General features: G+C 48.2%; 1 protein-coding gene across 1 annotated transcript in view; it reads right to left on the bottom strand.

Annotated features, from left to right (window-relative positions):
- Positions 1–15,469: 15,469 nt before the first annotated feature.
- Positions 15,470–19,374, bottom strand: part of TBC1D10A (TBC1 domain family member 10A) — a 37,118-nt gene continuing 33,213 nt past the window's right edge. Inside the window, exons 8-9 of the mRNA XM_077309395.1 lie at positions 19,125–19,279; positions 15,470–17,963 (exon numbers count right to left, since the gene is read on the bottom strand). Of these exons, the coding sequence (XP_077165510.1) occupies positions 17,571–17,963; positions 19,125–19,279 (548 nt within the window). The 3' untranslated portion in view covers positions 15,470–17,570. The remainder of the gene's footprint in view (positions 17,964–19,124; positions 19,280–19,374) is intronic.

Here is a 19,374-nt window from a genome sequence, read left to right as displayed (position 1 = left end):
CCCTGGTCCTCCCCGTACACGGCTATGACCTACCTAAGAGTACCGTTAACGTTGCTCTCTTTGTTGAACAATGTGCCTGTTGAAATATCCTAGTTGATATGTAATATTTGCTGTGATGTTCCATGTAATTACCCCATGGCGTTCTATGTAAACCGCCCAGGGTGGTATAAAATAAAAAATATGGAAGGGTGGTATAAAAATCTAAATAAATAAATTGCTGAAGTACTCTTCCTGCAAGGATCCAATGGGTCTCTTTCTGCCTGTATTTAAACCCATTTTTGTCCGTCCTGCCTGCTGCCACCGGGAACCTTTCCTTGCCCTCCTCCAAATACTCCAAGAGAGCCATCCTGCCCTCTCTCAACCTCCTCTTCTCCCCGCCGAACATTCCCACGTCCAGCAGCCTTTCCTTGTAGAGCTCGGTCCCCAGGCCCCGGATCACCTTTCTCGTTTTTCCTGCACATGCTCCCTTCTGTCCTTTTCAAAGGGACATCTCCAGAAGTGCACACGAGATTGCAGGTGCGGCCTGACCGAGGTGGCTTTCATTGGGACTGTGACATCTTGTGATCTGGACGTTATGCCTCTGTTGATACTCCCCAAGACCGCATTAGCCTTTTTGGCCACTGCATCCCACAGATTTGGAACAAGCCCCATGGGAAAGGAAGGCCTGCTTTTTCCGGAACATCCTGGCTGTCATGACCGATTGTGGACCGGACAAGCCGTGCTCTGCTGCTGTGGATCTGCAAGAGGAACTGGCCTGCACATTGGAACCATACAGATGTGCATTCCGTTCCACATTCCTCCTCTCATCTGCATAAGCCCCTCAATGGAGGGGGTGCTCTGGGTACCTCTGATATTTACTAACACCCAAGTGTTGCAGCTTTAACACAAACTTAACACGAAAGGCGGTTGCTGAAACATGCCGCAGCAGTTCTGAAGATGCTAAAAACAGCTGTTCCAACATTCAAATGCCCAGCAGGGTGGCCTGTAAAGTAAATTTTCTTTTTCCTCCTTCCGCTGTGAAGTGCTTGGATATGGCCTTGGTTGTACACCAGAAGAGACTGTTATCTCTTGGCAGCTTGACTTCTGTTCCCCTTCCACTCCCTCCCCTTTTGTTTCAGTAAACCTCGTTTACAAGACTGGTTGCTAGGCCCCAGGGATCTCGTTTTGGTCACATTGCCATGTATTCCCTGAAGTCACACTGGTGCAAGAAAACTACAGTGGGTTATGTTCATAGATAGTCAGTGCAGAATAGGGGACAACTCTTACCCCCCCCCTCATTGGTTTGCACACACAGCCCAAGAGACGGCAACTGGGAAGCAAGAACAGCAGGCAGAGGAAGTGGAGGTTGGGGTGGCAAAGGGCTTGTTTGAAGTGCATTGGGAGGTCAAGGAGGAAGGCTTCGCCCCACTATCTAACAACACCCTCCAGAAAGGAGCGCCCTGTAAAAACAGGCTACCATGTTAGTGCTCCTGTTCCAAGGCCTTACAGAGAAACCAGAGGCATGTATTTGAAGCGCTAGGACAGGGGTAGTCAAACTGCGGCCCTCCAGATGTCCATGGACTACAATTCCCAGGAGCCCCTGCCAGCGAATGCTGGGAATTGTAGTTCATGGACATCTGGAGGGCCGCAGTTTGACTACCCCTGCACTAGGAGGTGGTTTCAAAGTGGGGGTTCATAATCAGCCTGATTGGAGCAGGAATCGGAATGAGGTGGCAGAGAGCCAAAGTAATGAAATGGACTATCATTTCGGAGTGTGGGAGGGGGGAATATTACAGCCAATATTACTCATAGGCTCCCCCCTCTGAGTGGCCCCCCCCATTAGAAGGCAGGCATCTGAAGATGTGAGCACTGATTCACAGAAACTGATGCTACAATACGTCAACATTTCAGTCCGATGGCACCTTTAAGATCAACAAAGATTTATCCTGTCCGAGTTCTCTCAGCCTCACCCACCTCACAGGGTGTCTGTTGTAGGGAGAGGAAGGGAAGGTGATGGTAAGCCAATCTGAGACTCCTTCGGGCAGTGAAAAGAGGGGTATAAAAACCAACTCTTCTTTTTTTTGTATGCTTTTTTTAAAAGTGTGGAACATTTCACAACAGAGCCCATTAAAAAGTGACTTCCCCCACATGGCATTGAAATGGTTTGTTCCAGCAGCTTACAATTCTGGGGGCAATTGCAGCTGTCTTCTCTGCCTGCCCTCTCTCCCCGTTTGCTCTTCTCCTCCCAGGCTTTTCCCTCTAGAGCAGGGCTAGTCAACCTGTGGTCCTCCAGATGTCCATGGACTACAATTCCCATGAGCCCCTGCCAGCAAACGCTGGCAGGGGCTCATGGGAATTGTAGTCCATGGACATCTGGAGGACCACAGGTTGACTACCCCTGCTCTAGACCTCTTCCCTTTCCAATCATTCCCTCTTCCAAATCTGTTTTTTTAGTTGCAAATGATTTCAGCTGGACGAGGGACACTCCCCCTGCAAGAGAAGTCCAAAGGTAGCCATACAGCAAAGCCAAAGAATATAAGAGACAGTCGTTTCCAATGTCCTTGATTTGCACACAAGCACCAGCCAGATCCCACCCTCTGCGATTCCAGAGGAGACAAGCGTCTTGCAGCACATTCAAAACACACCGATTTATTGCGGTATAAACTTTACAGGATTAGAACCCACTTCTTCAGGCGCATAGGTGGATGTTCTGGCCTATTGTCAGAGTAAATCAGTCTTTATGACACTATTGGCCCTGGGGCAGCAATTCGTCTTGTGGAGTCAGTCATCTCCAGATGTTTCCACTGTGAGAAGGGGATAAAGACGGTGAAGCCGAGGAGAATCCAAATGAGCGGAGTTTGCTTTTCAGGTTGAGATGCTTCTCCAAGAGCGTGTCGCCAACGGAGGCTGCCGATTCACACCCAAAACATTCAGGTCCTCTGTAAAACTAGCCCATTGCATGGAAAAGGCCACTGGGTTGTGCAGCCTGAGCACATGGAAAATTTCTGCCCTGCAGCAGCACCAACATCTTGTGGAAAATTACAGACAGCGATCATCGGGTGCTTCTCAAAAGTTGTGCAATTGCGTTCCTGAGTACTATGTCCTCGGTTAAATCAGGTTTTAGGTTTATCGAATTAACTGCCATGCTATTTACTCGAGGGTCAAGAATCACCAGTGTCTTTTTCAGCCGAATGGGGAGTTAGTTACAGTAGGAAGATGTGCCAGTGTATCACACTGACCTCAGGTGTGACGTATATCCTATTAACTGCCATTGCTCCCACCCCCAAGAATCTGGGGATTTGCAGTCTGAGTGAGGATGTTGAAAGCTTAGTTAGAAACCCTAAGTCTTTGTTTGTGGGGTTTATTCTGGTCTTCTTCCAAAGAGGTCAGGGCAGTTTTTCTGGTTTCCTTCCCCTCCTCCCGTTTTAGTCTCACCTGTTCTGTGAGGCTGGTTAAACTGAGAGAGACAGTGACTGATCCAAGGCCATCCAGTTCTGTTGCAGAGCAGGGGGTGAAACTGGCCCTCATCTTGCCCTCTAACCCCCCCCCCAGCTCTTCAAACTATAACGAAAGCACAGTGGAGCCTTTAACAATATTTATTTCAATAAGAGCTTTTGAGACTCACAGCTTACTTCAAGCTATGGCTTCCCTGGGAGGGGGAGGAGCATGGTGCATAGTGGTTAAGAGTGGCAGACTCTAATTTGGAGAACCAGGTTTGGTTCCCCACTACTCCTCCACATACAGCAAACTGAGTGACCTTGGGCTAGTCACAGTTTTCATACAGCAGTTCTCTTATAGCTCCCTCAGCCCCCCCCAACCTCACAGGAATGGTGATTGTAAGCTGCTTTGGGGCTCCTTCAGATAGGGAAAAGCAGGGTATTAAAAAACAGGTCTTCTTCTTAAAGATGCCAACTCCTGGAGGCTGAAGCCTGGGGATAGTGGGGTTTGGGGAGTGGGCCTCAGCAACTTATAATGCTAGAACCCACCCTCCAAACCAGCCATTTCCTCCAGGGAAACTGATCTCTGCAATTTGGACATGGGTTGCAGTTCTGGGAGGTCTCCAGGCCCCACCTGGAAGTTGGCACCACTAGGTCTGAGGTGGTAATTCTAAGGGCACACTCCTAGGAGTAAGCCCCAACAAACAGCATAGGACTTACTTCTGAGTAGACCTACCTAAGTCTAGTGTTTTCATACTCTGAAGGTGTATCGTCACTTTGTCACATTCTTTTAATAGGTCTTTATCGAAGATGCTACATATCCAATTTATTTAAATTCATCTATTTAAATATTTCTGTCGTACCCCTTCAAACCACAACAAGGCTTCTTGTTGGGAAGGGAAGTTTATTCCACCTCACCTCACAGTTATCTCACCTGGACCTCCTGTTCATGAATCGGGGCCAACAACCTGGAGGGAAAAACATCCTGCCTCTTTAATAGAGGCTTAAAAAAAATCCTCCCCACCACAAGCCTTCAATCTGGCAGCAGCCGTTATTTGGAAGGGAAACAAAAATTCACACCAAGGTTTAGAAATAAATGTCTGCAAGCAAAGCAGAGTGAGGCGCACCATGCCTGTGTGGGTTAAGCAAGTCTTTTGTTACTTATAATCTTATCTCCTCGCTTGACTTCCCTTCCCTTGCTAGTGCTGTTGTTGCTGGAATGTGTCCAGGTGTTGTGTATTTATTTACCCACTGCCTTTATGTCCTGCTCTTCCCCAAAGATGTCCAGTGAGGTTTAATCACATTTGAGTCTCAGGACTGATTAGCAGATGACTGAGAGAGAACTGTTTGCTCCAGGCTATTCAGTGAGAAGGACTGCAAAGCAGGGATCTGAACTGAGGCTGACCGGACTGCAAGTCCTCCTCAGCCATTAGCCTCCAAGGGATATCAAGTTCTCCACTAGCCTCTGTAAGGGGAGATGTCCCTGCATGTCTCTTGTTGATCTGTAAGAGGATGGCAGCCTTATCCCTATAAGGCAGGGTCAAACTAAAAGCAAAAGCTATTGGAGCAATGAAAATGACACAAGATATTGTGCAGGCTTCTGTAGAACTCTTCATCAGACTGGAGAAGGGGGCAAGTTGTATTTAGGGTTCAGGTAAGCCAAAAACTACCCAAATCATTGCCTCTGTCCATCCTCTATGGCAGGGGTAGTCAAACTGCGGCCCTCCGGATGTCCATGGACTACAATTCCCATGAGCCCCTGCCAGCAAATGCTGGCAGGGGCTCATGGTAGTTGTAGTCCATGGACATCTGGAGGGCCGCAGTTTGACTACCCCTGCTCTATGGTTTCCTACAGAGGGGGAAACGACAACACACCATAGGGAACAATGGTGGTTGGGTGGGGCCCTCTATTTGGGTGCCTGGAGAACTGGACCCTGATCCAATCTTTTTACAACTTTGGGGTTCTTTTGAGGAGAGCTTCCTACAGCTACACTGCAAATCTGGCACCTCTACCTCACTCACACACACACACGGACCATGGAATAGATTAAAAGGCAAAATTTCCCATTGACTTTAATGGCGCCACGGGTTTTAATACTGCTGAATCAATTCGGCCAAACTGGAATCTCCGAATCCAAAACAGTGATTGAGATTTGGCCAAACTGATTTGACCGCAATCCAAAAAATAACCCCCCTTTTAAATTCTATGCAGCCCTGTAAAATGTTGAAATGCAGATTTGAAATGGTGCTGGCATCAGGCTGCATCCACGTCCTTCGCGGAGAAAGGGGTAGAAAAGAAAGCAGCCTGCTGAAAATAGGAAAGCCCTTAGAAGGTGAAGAGCAAAGAGGATCCCATCCAGTCTGTTCCACTTAATATTTCTGGTCAGGGCTTGGAGGAGGAGCTTGCATCATGGCTTAAGTGCCACTCAGCGCTTAACACCCACTCAGGGCGGCTGTCCCTGAGTGCCTCCTGTCTGTCCAACAGCCAGCCAATCATCTTCCATCCCCCCACCCCTGTCCACTCCCTCCTCCTTCCACTTCCCTCCGAGGCTCGGAGGCTGCATATCCCTGCTGCATGAGAGCTGCCCCTGCCAGTGAGTTCCCTGCAGCCTGCAACATTTCCAGGCCCTGGGGGGAGGGGGGAGGACATCTGTAGAGTTATCTCACACACACACACACACACACACACACACACAATCAATTTAGTGCCCGTTGTATTCCTGAATGCAATGGGCTTAGGCCCTAGTATATTATACTAATGCCAGTGAGTGCTTGCGCCTCCTGAGCCTAGCAACTGCTCTGCAACAGGGGAACATAGATGTGTCCACACCAGTTCTTCATACAATGTGCTCTTCCATGGAAATAAGCCCCATTGAATACAATGCTGAACATTCTGCACTAAGAAAAACTGGATTCTACAGTGGGAACACTGTCCATTTGCATGTCTTATCTTGTGAATTTTGCCTAACATTCCGGTCCTGATGGTCATAGGGAGATAGAGATTTATATGGGGCACTGAAGGCCGTCTTCTGACTTCTGGCAATCTTATTTAGGATCCCTCTTAATTTGGGGGGTTCTCCACATGGTGTTTTAGCACACAACTTTATTGACAGTCTGCCTTTCTCACTGGGAGTGTAGGCATATGACAGAGTAGAGCCATAAGGGCTCGAGAGTTCACATAAAAACAAACAAACCCAAGGAAAACTAAATTTTTTAGGAAGTAGGATTCTACACTTAGTTGTACATTATGTTCTCCTCTCAACTCCTGTGGTGTTATGGCAGGAGCATGGCCAATCTCGCAGAAAGGAATGCCAACTTTTCCTCTAAGGTTGGTCCTGCATCTTTAAGAATTGTATAACAAGATAATATTCTTCCAAGAAAACTTCCATCACTCCATGCCAAGAAAAATATGCACATGTTGAAGTGGGAATATGCACATAGAGGAGGGAGGGGGGGTGGGGAGAACCTGGCAATTTTAAAAAACAAGAAAACTGCACCAACTTATTTTATAGTATCTTAACTGGGACAAACCTTCTAGCCTCACTGAATTAATATTTTTTTATGAATGTGTTTTCTGCCATTGTGTACAAGAATTCCAGGAACAATGTAGTCCATACCACAGACATACCAAGGTTCACAGTTCTGGGACACACATAGGAGCGGTCTTCCAACTTCCTATCAGAGCTGAAATCCTTGGAGAAACTTACATCAGGCAGCCAGGATCTATGTGGACTTTCTGTTCCCTTCTGGGTACATTTCTACCAGTTAGTTCTATCTGCAGAAATTATCAAAACAAATTTAAAAAATCAACCTTTATTGTAAGGTGACACCCCAAATTGTTGTGTTGTATTTGTTGTATTTGTGTCCTGCTTTCCACAGCTGATGGACTGGTCAGTGATGAAACCAGTGTACTGGATCCTTGGTGGGACTGGACCTGCAATCTTACGTTCAGGGTAGCAACCATGGCAACAACACCCTGACATGGAGAGTAAGTGTCTCTTTAACCACGTCCCTGGGTTTGCCTTGTCCTCTATTCCTGCCAATGAGCCTCTTGTGGCGCAGAGTGGTAAGGCAGCCGCCTGAAAGCTTTGCTCATGAGGTTGGGAGTTCGATCCCAGCAGCCGGCTCAAGGTTGACTCAGCCTTCCATCCTTCCGAGGTCGGTAAAATGAGTACCCAGCTTGCTGCTGGGGGGTAAACGGTCATGACTGGGGAAGGCACTGGCAAACCACCCCGTATTGAGTCTGCCATGAAAACGCTAGAGGGCGTCACCCCAAGGGTCAGACATGACTCGGTGCTTGCACAGGGGATACCTTTACTATTCCTGCCAATAATTAATCACTGGGTGTAGGGGGTCAAACCAAGGAGTTACTTATTGATTTTTCATGCCTTTATGGCTTCATCCCTCTCTGTGATGAACTTTCTGTTGCCGTAATCTGGCATTCAGTCTACAAACGTGTCAGAGCAAACCCTGGTCCATGCATGCACGAGAATAAGGAGGCAGCATGCTCTGCTGCGCCACTTTAGAATGCATGTCGCTTGGGGTCCTCGTTCTACAGGTTCCTGCACATTAAAAAGAAAAAATTAAAAAGAAAAAAACACTCCCTTCAACTAACAGACAAACACAAGGAGGAGAAAGGTTCTCTCCCAGGCGATTGCCCACTGGGCTGTTTTGTCTGTGAGCAGTTTGTAATGTAGGGGAGCGTTAAAAAAGAAGTTACCTTTTTCCTTTAGGAATCCGAAATGGCACAATCTGCCCTATGCCCCTCAACATACCACGTTCAGCTCATCCACAAAACAATCCTGAACAGGGGGGGAAATGGGATCATTCTGTCAGAATCCCGAATTCCTTGGGGGAAAAGCTGAATAACAGATATGCAGGATCCATCAACGAGGCTGGATTGATCTATTCCATGAATGGTCAAACTGTGGCTCCCCAGATGTCCATGGACTACAATTACCATGAGCCCCTATGAAGGGCTCATGGTAATTGTAGTCCATGGGCATCTGGAGAGCCACCGTTTGGCCACCTGGAACCTTTCCTGGCAAGGACACCACTCTACAGGGCTGGCAACAGCAAACAGCTAGAAGATCTGAGCCCCGGGGGTGCAGAGAGCACCACAGCGGTTTCTTGTCTGACCCAGCCAGCAGAGGACACTGGCAGCACACTGGGAGTCTCTCAGCTTGGCTGGGTGTTGGGCTGCATTAGCTTCAGGACCTGCCCCATCCTCAGCAGGAAGCAACAAGGCGACACAGCCCCAGCAAATGAGAGCAGTTGCACGGGGAGCTAATTACAGCATGGGAACCGAAGAGGCGCAAAGGTAGTTGCCACCTGCAAACGACAAGGACCCCATTCCCACCAGTTGCTTAGTGCTGTGGGCAAAACGTGGCTTGCACAGCGGCATGTCTGTAGCCGTCGCTTTCCCACAGGCAAATGGGTATCCAGGGAGAAACTTGGTTGAGGAGTGATGCAATCCTTATCCACCAAGCAACACGTGTTGCATATTTGGTTGGCAAATTGTAATCGCTCACCGCAGAACAAGGCAATGATCTGCAAAGCTGCTTCCTTTGAGGCCTGTTTTCTGGGTTGGCTGCCAGATTATTCCTCCGGTTAAGATTCTGGAACGTTTCCTAAGCTCTTAGGCTTCACCCCCGCAAAACGGGAGAACTGGGGGCCATTTCCCACGGCGATCTTTGTTGCAAATTGTTTGCGGAATGAAAAATCGCCATTTAAAATAGTGGAATTCGTCGTTTTGCACACCTGGCTTTGTAGTGGAATCAGTTGCGTTTTTTAGCGTTTCCCACAGGCTTCCGGTCTCGGCAGAAATCGCTAGAAAGGAAGCGCTATTGCCAAGCTTGTCCCGCCCCTGGCCGTCAAGCAGCCAATGGGCAGCCGTTAGCATGCTCCCAAACAGCCCCTTTCCCTTTAAGAAAGCTTTTTAAAAAAAAAAAAACAGACCCATAGCAACGAATCTACGTAGATTCCTTGCACTGGAGAGACCCATCCAGCTGCCTAATGTGATCTATCGTTTGATTGTATGATCGTTGGCACGCTGGCTCGAGTGATAAAAAAAAATTCCCCCCCCCCCTTCTCACGGGCTCGATTTTCGGCTGAATTTATGTGTAAAAAATAAAGGGACTTTATTTCAGCAAACGGGCTTTTATGTGGTTTGTGCTTAGTGACTAAAGGTGAAGGACTGAAGCCAGGGAAGCCTCTAAACAGAAAGAGGCTCGCCGGTGCGTTTATCCCCGCTCGCTCCGAGAAAAAAAAATGGCGATCGCTTCGCCGGAAGTTTGGAGGAGAGATCCAGGGGGAGGGACTTTGAAGAACCAGCTACAATGGTAACGCACAGGTCTTTAGCGCTACTGTTGCAGATTGGTTGCAGGAGTGTATCGCTATCCGGAGGGTGAATCCAGTTTTCTGGATTCCCCTGAAAGCGCCACAACGAAGCGCTTATTGCTGATCGGTTTCAGGATTGTTGCAGATTGTTGACGACGTCGTGCGTTATGGCAAATTAGTAGCGTTTTCAATCGGCAACCATTGTGCTATTTTTAAGCCGTGGGAAATGCCCCTGGGTTTCCCTGCAGGAAAGATGGCCGGTCTTCTCGATAACATATGAGAAGACCCAGGTTTGAGAGCCACGGTTCAAAAACCACTGGGACACATCACTGGATTGACTGGAAGTGAAGCATTCCGACCTTCGGCACTTTACAAAGGGAAAGCCCACCGGGAAGCCTCCCCCTCCTCTTTCAAATATCTCCACCAGGCTCTCCAGCTTCCTTCTGCCGTTCATTTTACTGACTGGGCTGCTCCTCTCCATTTCCCACCTCCTAAATCACACACACTCCTCTTCAAGGCCGTTTGGGGACAAGATTTTGTGCAAGGTTCATTTGCAAATTCAAACTTTTCTGCGTACTTGGAGAGTCTCCTGAATATCTAGAAACCCCAGCCTTGTATATAGAGAGGCCGGGCTTCACTGCTTGATATGTCACCCAGTTTACCCTTAGATATCGTGACTGGACCAAGATGTCATCTGTACTTGACTGTTTCGATCCAGGTCACACTTCTTGGTTTGTTTATGGAGCCCAGGAATGCAGGCAAAGAATGAGAAGCTGAAGATAGATAATGGGCAAAAGCAGGATCAATAAATGGCAGACTGTATGTTAATAGCTTATTTTGACCTTGATAGCTGATATGAAACTGTTGCTACCATGATAGCTAAAGTGTTTAAACAGGAGGAGGTAAAATCTCTGATTAAACTAATAAAGTAATAGAGACTGAATGCTTTCTTATTGAGACAACTAGTGTCCACAACTCAAATTGTAAAGCTTTGAGACTGAAAGGTAAATGCTTTTAAAGCTATTGACTGTCGGCTGTATTTTGATTGCCATTTTTATGTGTCCTGTCTGTATCCCAGTTTCACTGTGTACCCAGAACCTTTTGATCTATCTGTTTTTCAAGCTCCAAACATTAACCAGTTCCCTAGGTCAGAATTTCTGAGCATTCCTGAGCTCTAGCGAGGTTTTGAACCTGGACTGTTCCACCACAAGTGTGCTGCAAGCAAGGCGGTCGCTCAGGGCTCACACCCCTGCAAAGAACCTTGAAGATCGTCTTGCAAATGGGAAAGTCCATCAACGGTTTAGCTCACGTCTTGGGTTTTGTGAGGCTCAGCTGCGGCAGCAAACTGCAGAGCTCCTCAAAGCCTAGCCTACTTCAGGAGAAGCACGAAACGTTATGCACCGCTTGCAAAAAGACCACTAGCATTCGCTACATGAGTAAGCAGGGTGGGACGCATGGGATTACCAAGCGAGGCACGAAGGCTCATCAATGTAAAAGAGACATGTGCTGAATTGCAATGCAGAGCAATGCCAAACGGATGCAGGATCCCAGGGGAAGAGGTGTGACCCACTCCCAGCTGGCAAAGCAAGATAAACATATGCGAACACTCAAAGAAGTAACTTTCTGTGCTAGGCCAGCCACTCCTCATCGCTTCTCTAGGGATGTTCTGCTTTGCCTTCGATTCCATGCTGGAGTACTGAAGCGGGGACAATCTGCATGTTGATGTTCTTCCATGCTTTAGCCTGCTTCATGGGGCCTTTCCTAACGCAGGTTTTCGGAAAGACCGCAAAGTGGGTTTGTACACCATGAGAACTGGAAGACGGACATTTTTTGCAATTGTCATCCATATTTGCTTCCATTTCCATTTGACCTTATGTATCTCCCCCCCCTTTAATATCCAGAGTGCTGGGGGAGGGGAGGGGCTTCAGAGTAGCTCAGCAGTGGAATCGAAATGTAAATCAACTGCCTAAGGAGGTGGTGAGCTCCCCCTCACTGGCCGCCTTCAAGCAACAGCTGGACAGAAACTTATCCTGGATGCTTTAGGCTGATCTTGCATGGGTTGGACTAGATGGCCTGTCTGGCCCCTTCCCAACTCTATGATAGGATTTACCACTTTTGTTTAAAAAGCCCCACTCTCCCAAACTTTTGCTTATATATTCCTACTGTTACGATGGTCAGTTCTTAGTCTGAGGAAGAGTGCTTGCACTTGAAAGCTCACGCCTTGAATAAATCTTTGTTGGTCTTAAAGGTGCCACTGGACTCTGATTTTATTGTGCTACTTCAGACCAAACCCAAGCTGTTAAAGTGGAAGTCATCCGGGGGGAGGGGGGGAGAGTTCGGCAAGGTAAATGCACAGAAAACGACCCTCTGGGTGCTCTGTTGCTGCTCTGAGTGTCTCTGCATCGGCAAGGAGAGCTATGTGGAGAATTGCCATGTAGAGGGAAGTTTACTGTAACGAAGGAAAACCAGTCCTGTGGCATTTGGACTTTGAGGTGTCTCCGGCCTTCTGTTTTGTCATGTAGAGGGCAGTTCTTGTAACTGTTGAGGCTAGACTGACACTGTCAGATCTGCAGATGAATTCCAGTTTGGCAGCCCTATTTGATTGGATCAAGGGGATTTCTATAAAGCAGGAGCTACTCAAGGTCCTGGGAAAGAGAAGAATTTGTTGTCCAGGATAGGCTGTCAACCACTGATGAAACCAGTGGTCATGGACCTTCTGTGCCCTCAGACTTTTTAAAAATTATCTCTTCCTTGGCTTAAATGAGTGATGCTCTAGCCTTAAGGATGCCTGGTGGGTATGCTTACAGATTGCATGGAACAGTCTGTGGAAAATCACCAGTGGACACCAATATACTGAGAAATGCCACCATTCCGAAAACACCAGGAGATCCTTCCTCACTCAAAAGGCATTTCTACTGCTGATGGGAACATCAACCTGCTTTAACAACAGCAACAAAACTTCAAAGGGAGACTCCTATGGGAAAGTGCTGAACTAGAGTTTATTTGAATGGCTGGTAGGATTCGCGAAGGGCTGAATAGGGACAAAAGGTTTCTCCCGCCTCCCAATTCTAGAATTAAAATCACTCTGATATTTGGAAAGCAGAATTCAGCTCCACCCTCCATCACCATAGTGGCAACAAGAACAGACACACCTTCACAGCAGCTCCACAGACTGATGTTTAAAACATGTTTCGTTGTAGCCTGGCTTAAAAGGGAAATGCCCTAGGAACATCCTGAGACATTCTCAGCATGAGAGCACAGGGACATCCCCCCTTCAATATGGCGGCACCCAAGTTCTCCCTGCAAGGGAAAAATCCCTAGAGAAATAAATTGCTGGTTTTCGAGGTGCCACAGGACTCTGGTTTTGCAGAAACATGTTAGCACAGTGACCCATCAGGAATTCTCTATAGGTATCCTTCCACATATTTTACTCAGATGTCTTTCCTACTTCACTTGGCCCACTGCTTTTAAGTTTCTATTCTGTTACAGGAATCTTACCTCAATCTTTTCCCCCTAAAGAAAATTTCAGCTGCTGCAGTCCCTCAACACAGTTTAGCTCTATGGCCACTGCAAGCTAGTCATGTTGGCTCAAGCTTAGCATGGTGTACTGGTTAGCGTCAGACCAGGACTGGAAAGACCCGGGTTCAAATCACCTCTGCTACGGAAGCTTGCTCAGGTGAGACTTGGGCTCTCTCTCTCAAAAAAAAATTACTTCATGGGGTGACTTTGAGGATAAGATGGGAGAGGAGAATGTTGTAAGCCAATATGGGTTCTCATTTCAGGGGAGGAGAGGAAAGGTTATAAATACAGCTAAACAAGTCTAGCCTGGAAACATGTTTAAGGCAAGAGCCAGGGCCAGCCAGGACAATCAACCTGCCCAGAGCGAGAGAAGAATCTGGAGAGATTACCTTTGACAGACAGGCCTTGTGCAAGCAGCCTGAAGGGAAAAGCAGGTGATTTTAATACAGCCAAGTTTCTTATTGTACTGTGACGGTTCTGTTTCAGTGAAGTGCAGTTTGCGTCAATAAGTTGTGACTGCTTTAATTTTTATTGCTCTGTTGGAATCTATAGGTTGCCTGAACTGGATGGCAGACTATGAACATATAATGAAAAATGTCCAATTTCCTGAAAGCGCGAATAACTCCAAAGGTCCCTTGCAAGCCCGCTGTTTTTCATAGGGCCACCTTAGCTTTACCTGGAGTCACTTGTTACAAAGCTTACAGAACTGACACTGAGCATCTCAACAGGAATGAAGACATGAGGGCAAAGAGGTTCGGTGTCCTGCAAATGGGAGAGGCTGGGAGCTCTGCAAATCAGTCCTGGGATGGGACTGGAGAGGGAGATCATGCATATAAGTCTGGGGGAAAGGCAGCCTCCTTGGGTGAATGCTGACAGAGAAGGACGTATCTGAAGGACTGAAATAGGTGGTTAGCAAAAGATCAATGAGATCTATCCACTGATTTTACAGCACCTCATTGTGGCTGGGCCTGAGACCCTTTTCCAGTCAGAGTCGATAACACGGGGTCTCGTGGGCCAGCTGGCTAGCTCCACAGAAGGCAGTTTAATAGGAAAGGGGCTGTGAAAGCAGAAGCGACTAAAGCACCGAGAGACGAGAAGTAAAATTCAGTAAGGCCACTGAAGGCCAGGCGAAGTTGCTTAAGATGATTTTGTCTACAGACGAAGACAACAAACCCTGGTCTTGCAGAAGCTAACTTCTGTATGAACCTCATGGCTGTGCAGATCCAGAGACATGAGAACCACAGAGCTGCTCTGCCTTGTGACCGAAGCCAGAGTAAGTCCACCTCTACCTCAGTGTGAGTTCTATATTTCTAAAGAGAAGCATACTGCTGAAGGTTAGAAGTGCTACACAGATCATTAGGAAATCTTCAGGGTGGATTATCCTTAGCACTATTTCGCTCCCTTATATATTTGGGAAACAGCCTCCTGGGAGGAGACTGTCCAGGGCTCTGTCCGTCCCGGTCCATCCTGATTGGCCCTCCCCCTCCAGCTTGCCTGCTAGAAGCCTTGTGGCTGCAGCCTCCATTGCTGCCCACGAGGAGAGAGGCAGCAACAGGGCTTTGTGGCCCAGAGGTATGCTCCTGCTGGGAGGGAGCCCATTTTTAAAATGGGCTTTGATACTAGTTTAACAATAAAGCTTGTGTGTGTGTTTGTGGGGGGGGGGGGTCACACACGGGGAGAAGTTGCCACAAAAAGCATTATTACTGAATTGTAAGAGGTCCAAGGTTCAGGCTAGGCTGTCCAGGGAGCCAACGCCTACCTGACCCACTGAAAAGACAGTCCAAAGGAGCCTTTCTCCACTTTTTTTTACCATTGAAATCCCCCTGAGTCATTCTCTGGGCTTCAAGAAACCAGAAAGTGGTGCAATCGTGCAGAGTATGGTTGGGAAGCAGAGCTGGGCACGTGCCCACCTGGAGCCCCTCCCCTTCCCACTCCTCTCCAGGCCCATCATTGGCCATTTTGGGAGGGGGTTGGTGAGTCGATATGACCATAACCTGATAAATGTTTTAACACATTTTTAAAAACACAAACACAATTTAAAAATTATATAGAGACAATCAACTCCCACCCACTTGGGAAGCCCTTCCAGGGCCATCAAGAAACCCCAGGGTTTCACGAAACCCTGGTTGAGAAAGCCTGGTCCAAACCCTTCGAGGCATACCATTCAGACATGCTGTTCAGAAACCACACACCACTTACATAATTCTGGTTTATTTTGCCTTTTGTACAAAACTATTACAGCTATTGATTGTTTATTTTAAAAAGAACCCAAACGCAGAGACCAACCTGTCAGTCATAACCTGACAACAGGCAGAGAAGGAACAGTCTCCTGCCTTCTTTCACCCCCCTCCCCCTCGGTGTCAGACTGCAGCCATCAAAAATGGCAAGAGCAAGCAAGACCGTAACCCCGCCCCCAATCCCAGTTCCTGATATCCATCCCAGCTATAAACAGGGGCTGGAGAGGGAGAAAACCAATCTTCCTGAGTCTCGGTAATAGGCCTCAGAAAAGGATCCCAAGACTTTCCTCAGAATATTTGGGATGGAACTGTTGCTTACCACTTCCATCACAAAAACGGGGAATCCCAACCTGAGCCTGCAATGAGCTAGACAGGAGTGACCAACCTGTGGCTCTCCATATGCCTGTGGACTACAATTACCATGAGCCCCTACTCCCACTGGCAGGGGCTCATGGTAATTGTAGTCCACAGACCTCTGGAGAGCCACAGTTTCACCACCCCTGAGCTGGAGGGAAGGTGGATTGCAGCAAAGGTTTACATTCAGCAGCCTGCAGCTTTAGACCAGGCATCACAAGCTGCTACAAGGGATGCTGTTTCAGGGTTTTGGTTTATACCTTTTCAAGGATATAATCTGAAGGGAGGGGGAGAAGAGGGTCATCTTGATACTGCTGCTACCTTCTGAAGACTAAGGGAGCAGCACCCAGCAGCGTGTGGGGCAAAGGAAGCGACTTTAGTGTCCTGTAAATGGGCTATCCTATTCCTGGAAAATTCCTAGCACCGGATGTAGCATTGAAACCTTACATAAACTCAGTTCAAGCTAAGGTACACACTAAGTATGCCTTAGTCCAGGGGTAGTCAAACTGCGGCCCTCCAGATGTCCATGGACTACAATTCCCATGAGCTCCTGCCAGCGAATGCTGGCAGAGGCTCATGGGAATTGTCGTCCATGGACATCTTGGAGGGCCACAGTTTGACTACCCCTGCCTTAGCCTGACTCAAAATCACCCGTAACATGGTGCGCATATCAGATTCCTGCAGCAATGATTTCCACAAAGGAGAAAGGGGCTGGTGGATCCAGCATGTGAAGTCTAAATACAGCAAAGCCAAAGGGCCATGCCACCAATCAGTTCCCTGACCTGTCATCGACCCCGCTGCCAGCTGAAATTAAGCAGCTGTCTGCTGGTCTAAGAGGCAAGGGTCTTAACCGGTCATTTCAGCAAACAAGAAAAAACATATTTTTTTCAAAACAGCCAGGATGTTCCTATGTGTGGGGCAGAAATGCCCAAGCAGCTGAGGAAATGGGGGGTCCTCCAGGCGTCATGGATTCCGACTAACAGCAAGGAATGCAAAACATCAAGCCTTCGGGCAAGATGAAGGAATGGCGTGACTGGCTCACCTGGAGAGTCTAAAATGGAAGAAGGGGAGCCAGGAGGAAATCTCACCCGGCTGATGCCAGGAGGGGAACAACAGCGACTGACAGCAGCACAGCTGCCCTGTGTCTGGGGACAGGAATGCAAGAACAAGCAAGTGTCAGCAGCATGGATGGCTCTGATACAAACACCGTCAATGGCCAACTTGCCAAGAGGTCAAGGAATGGAGGAAGCCTATCCACTGACGACCATCCTATGTGAGTGGACATGGCCAGCCAATTCTCAGAACTCCTTGTGGAATGTGCATCAATACTCTCGGTGGGCAGGTATGCGGCAAAACCGTGTTCACTATCTGCACGATTCATTGCCGATCAAACCCCGGACTCCCGCCGGCAAAGAACAAAACGGCATGGGGCAGCTGCAAGTCTCTCTCTTCCTAATGAGATACCCAAAGCATATTTTGGCTACTGCCTGTTGGCCCCTGGGGTGCAAGCTACAGGACGTTAAGACTCGAGGCAAAGAGCCCTAAGCTTACCTGATCCCAAGTATCCCCAAGGCACTAGCTGGCCCCAGTTTCCAGTCACCCCCCCCCCCACCCACTACCTTGGCTGAGGAGTTGGGCTGCAGGGGCCATGTAGACCTGGCTGCTTTGGACCAAGCCGGGAGCCTGGAATGTGCAGCCATCGTGTTTACAGGTAGGTGTCCTCGCTTTCTATTGAAGTGAGGCTCTCCTTCGACTGGTGGAGGGAGCAGGACTCCGGCTCCAGCAAACTCTGTGTTCCGTTCTCTTCGGGGATGGGCCCGTTGGCCGAGCGGCCCTTTCCTTGGTCCTGTTTCTTGTCTCCCTTTGGCAATTTGTTCTTGCGACCCTTGGGGGAGAGCACTGAGTCTGGCGGGAGGATGATGGAGGGAGAGGGCTCCAAGGCCTTGCGGGGGTAAGGCTCAGAGTCACTGATGGCTTTGGCGCCATGGAAGCGCGGAGGGGATTTGCACTGCAGCTCCCCATGGGTCTCCTTCCACTTCTTCAGCTGGATCAGGTGCTCCCGCTCTATGTGGCGCTCTGTCACGGGCAACTCTATGATCTGAAAGTAGCAAGGGAAAAAAAAAAACCAATGTACTTCTCCTAAGGAACTCCAAAACGAGGTCATCGTAATGTGACCAGGATATCCATATCCTCAAACTTAATGGCGCTTTTTCTTCCCCGCTCCCCTCAAAACCGACTGGTTCTGCTTCTGCCCCAAAGCCCAATGAAGACACCCATATCCACTTTCATTTGAAGACAACATGCTTTGACTCCTACGCTGACTAAGAAGAGAGCAAACATCCAGATTTGGTCAAGATAAAAGGTCAAGGTATCCCCTGTGCAAGCACCGGGTCATGTCTGACCCTTGAGGTGACGCCCTCTAGCGTTTTTATGGCAGACTCAATACGGGGTGGTTTGCCAGTGCCTTCCCCAGTCATTACCATTTACCCCCCAGCAAGCTGGGTACTCATTTTACCGATCTCGGAAGGATGGAAGGCTGAGTCAACCTTGAGCCGGCTGCTGGGATTGAACTCCCAGCCTCATGGGCAGAGCTTTCAGACTGCATGTCTGCTGTCTTACCACTCTGCACCGCTTGTTTTGGTTAATGTGCTCCTCCCCACCACCTCTGCTTTCTGGTATTTCTGTCAACAGAACTGCATTGCAACTGCATCAGAACCTTCTTTCCCTACAAATCCCAGGTAATTCCACTCTGGTTCCTTTCTCTCCACTACAGAACCTGGAGTGTCTTCCAACTCTGGCTTTATTTTCCTCTTTTATTCCCGCTACTTCCAAAAACTAGCGCTTTTTAACCATTACTTATTCATCGGCCACAAATCTGCCAAGTTACTCTTCTCCCTTTTTCCAACCGTACTGCAATTTTTTGAGGTCAGATTCTACAGTTTCCCCTCCCGTTATTTTAGTTCATTTTTTCCCTCCCTGCTGCATCTGGCATATGTTTTCTGAGAAAAAGAAACATATGCTGTATGATAATTTACTGCTCGCCTATATTCATTAACTGGTCATTTCGATTTCATTGTATCTGAAGAAAGGTGTGTGCACACCAAAGCTTGTAACTTGAATAAAACTTAGTTGGTCTTAAAAGGTGCAAGTGGACTCAAACACTGCTCTGCTCCCCACCCGAACAGCCAATTCCCATTCATGGGTGAGAGAGCACATGGGAATGTAGCAAGTTGGACCCACAGCTGCGCCCCCATTTTACCTCTCGTACGAGGAAGGTCTCCTGCATGATCTTGGGGTTCAGTGCCCGCAGCCGCTCCACGGTCTCGTATTGCCCCTGACACGATTTGAGCTCCTCAGAAGACCCCAGAGTATGTTTCAGCAGCACGAGGCCTACCCGGAAGACGATCTTAACCCCTGGAAGAGCAAAGGTGTCAGGGTGCAGAACAGATGCAACGTATTGCAGGGGACAAGCTGCAAATCAGCCAGCCCTGAGATTCTCAAACAGGGTG

This window comes from Paroedura picta, chromosome 13 (genome assembly GCF_049243985.1).
Source record: "Paroedura picta isolate Pp20150507F chromosome 13, Ppicta_v3.0, whole genome shotgun sequence".
Classification (NCBI taxonomy): Eukaryota; Metazoa; Chordata; class Lepidosauria; order Squamata; family Gekkonidae; genus Paroedura; species Paroedura picta.
This window is presented reverse-complemented; position numbering and strand designations above follow the sequence as displayed.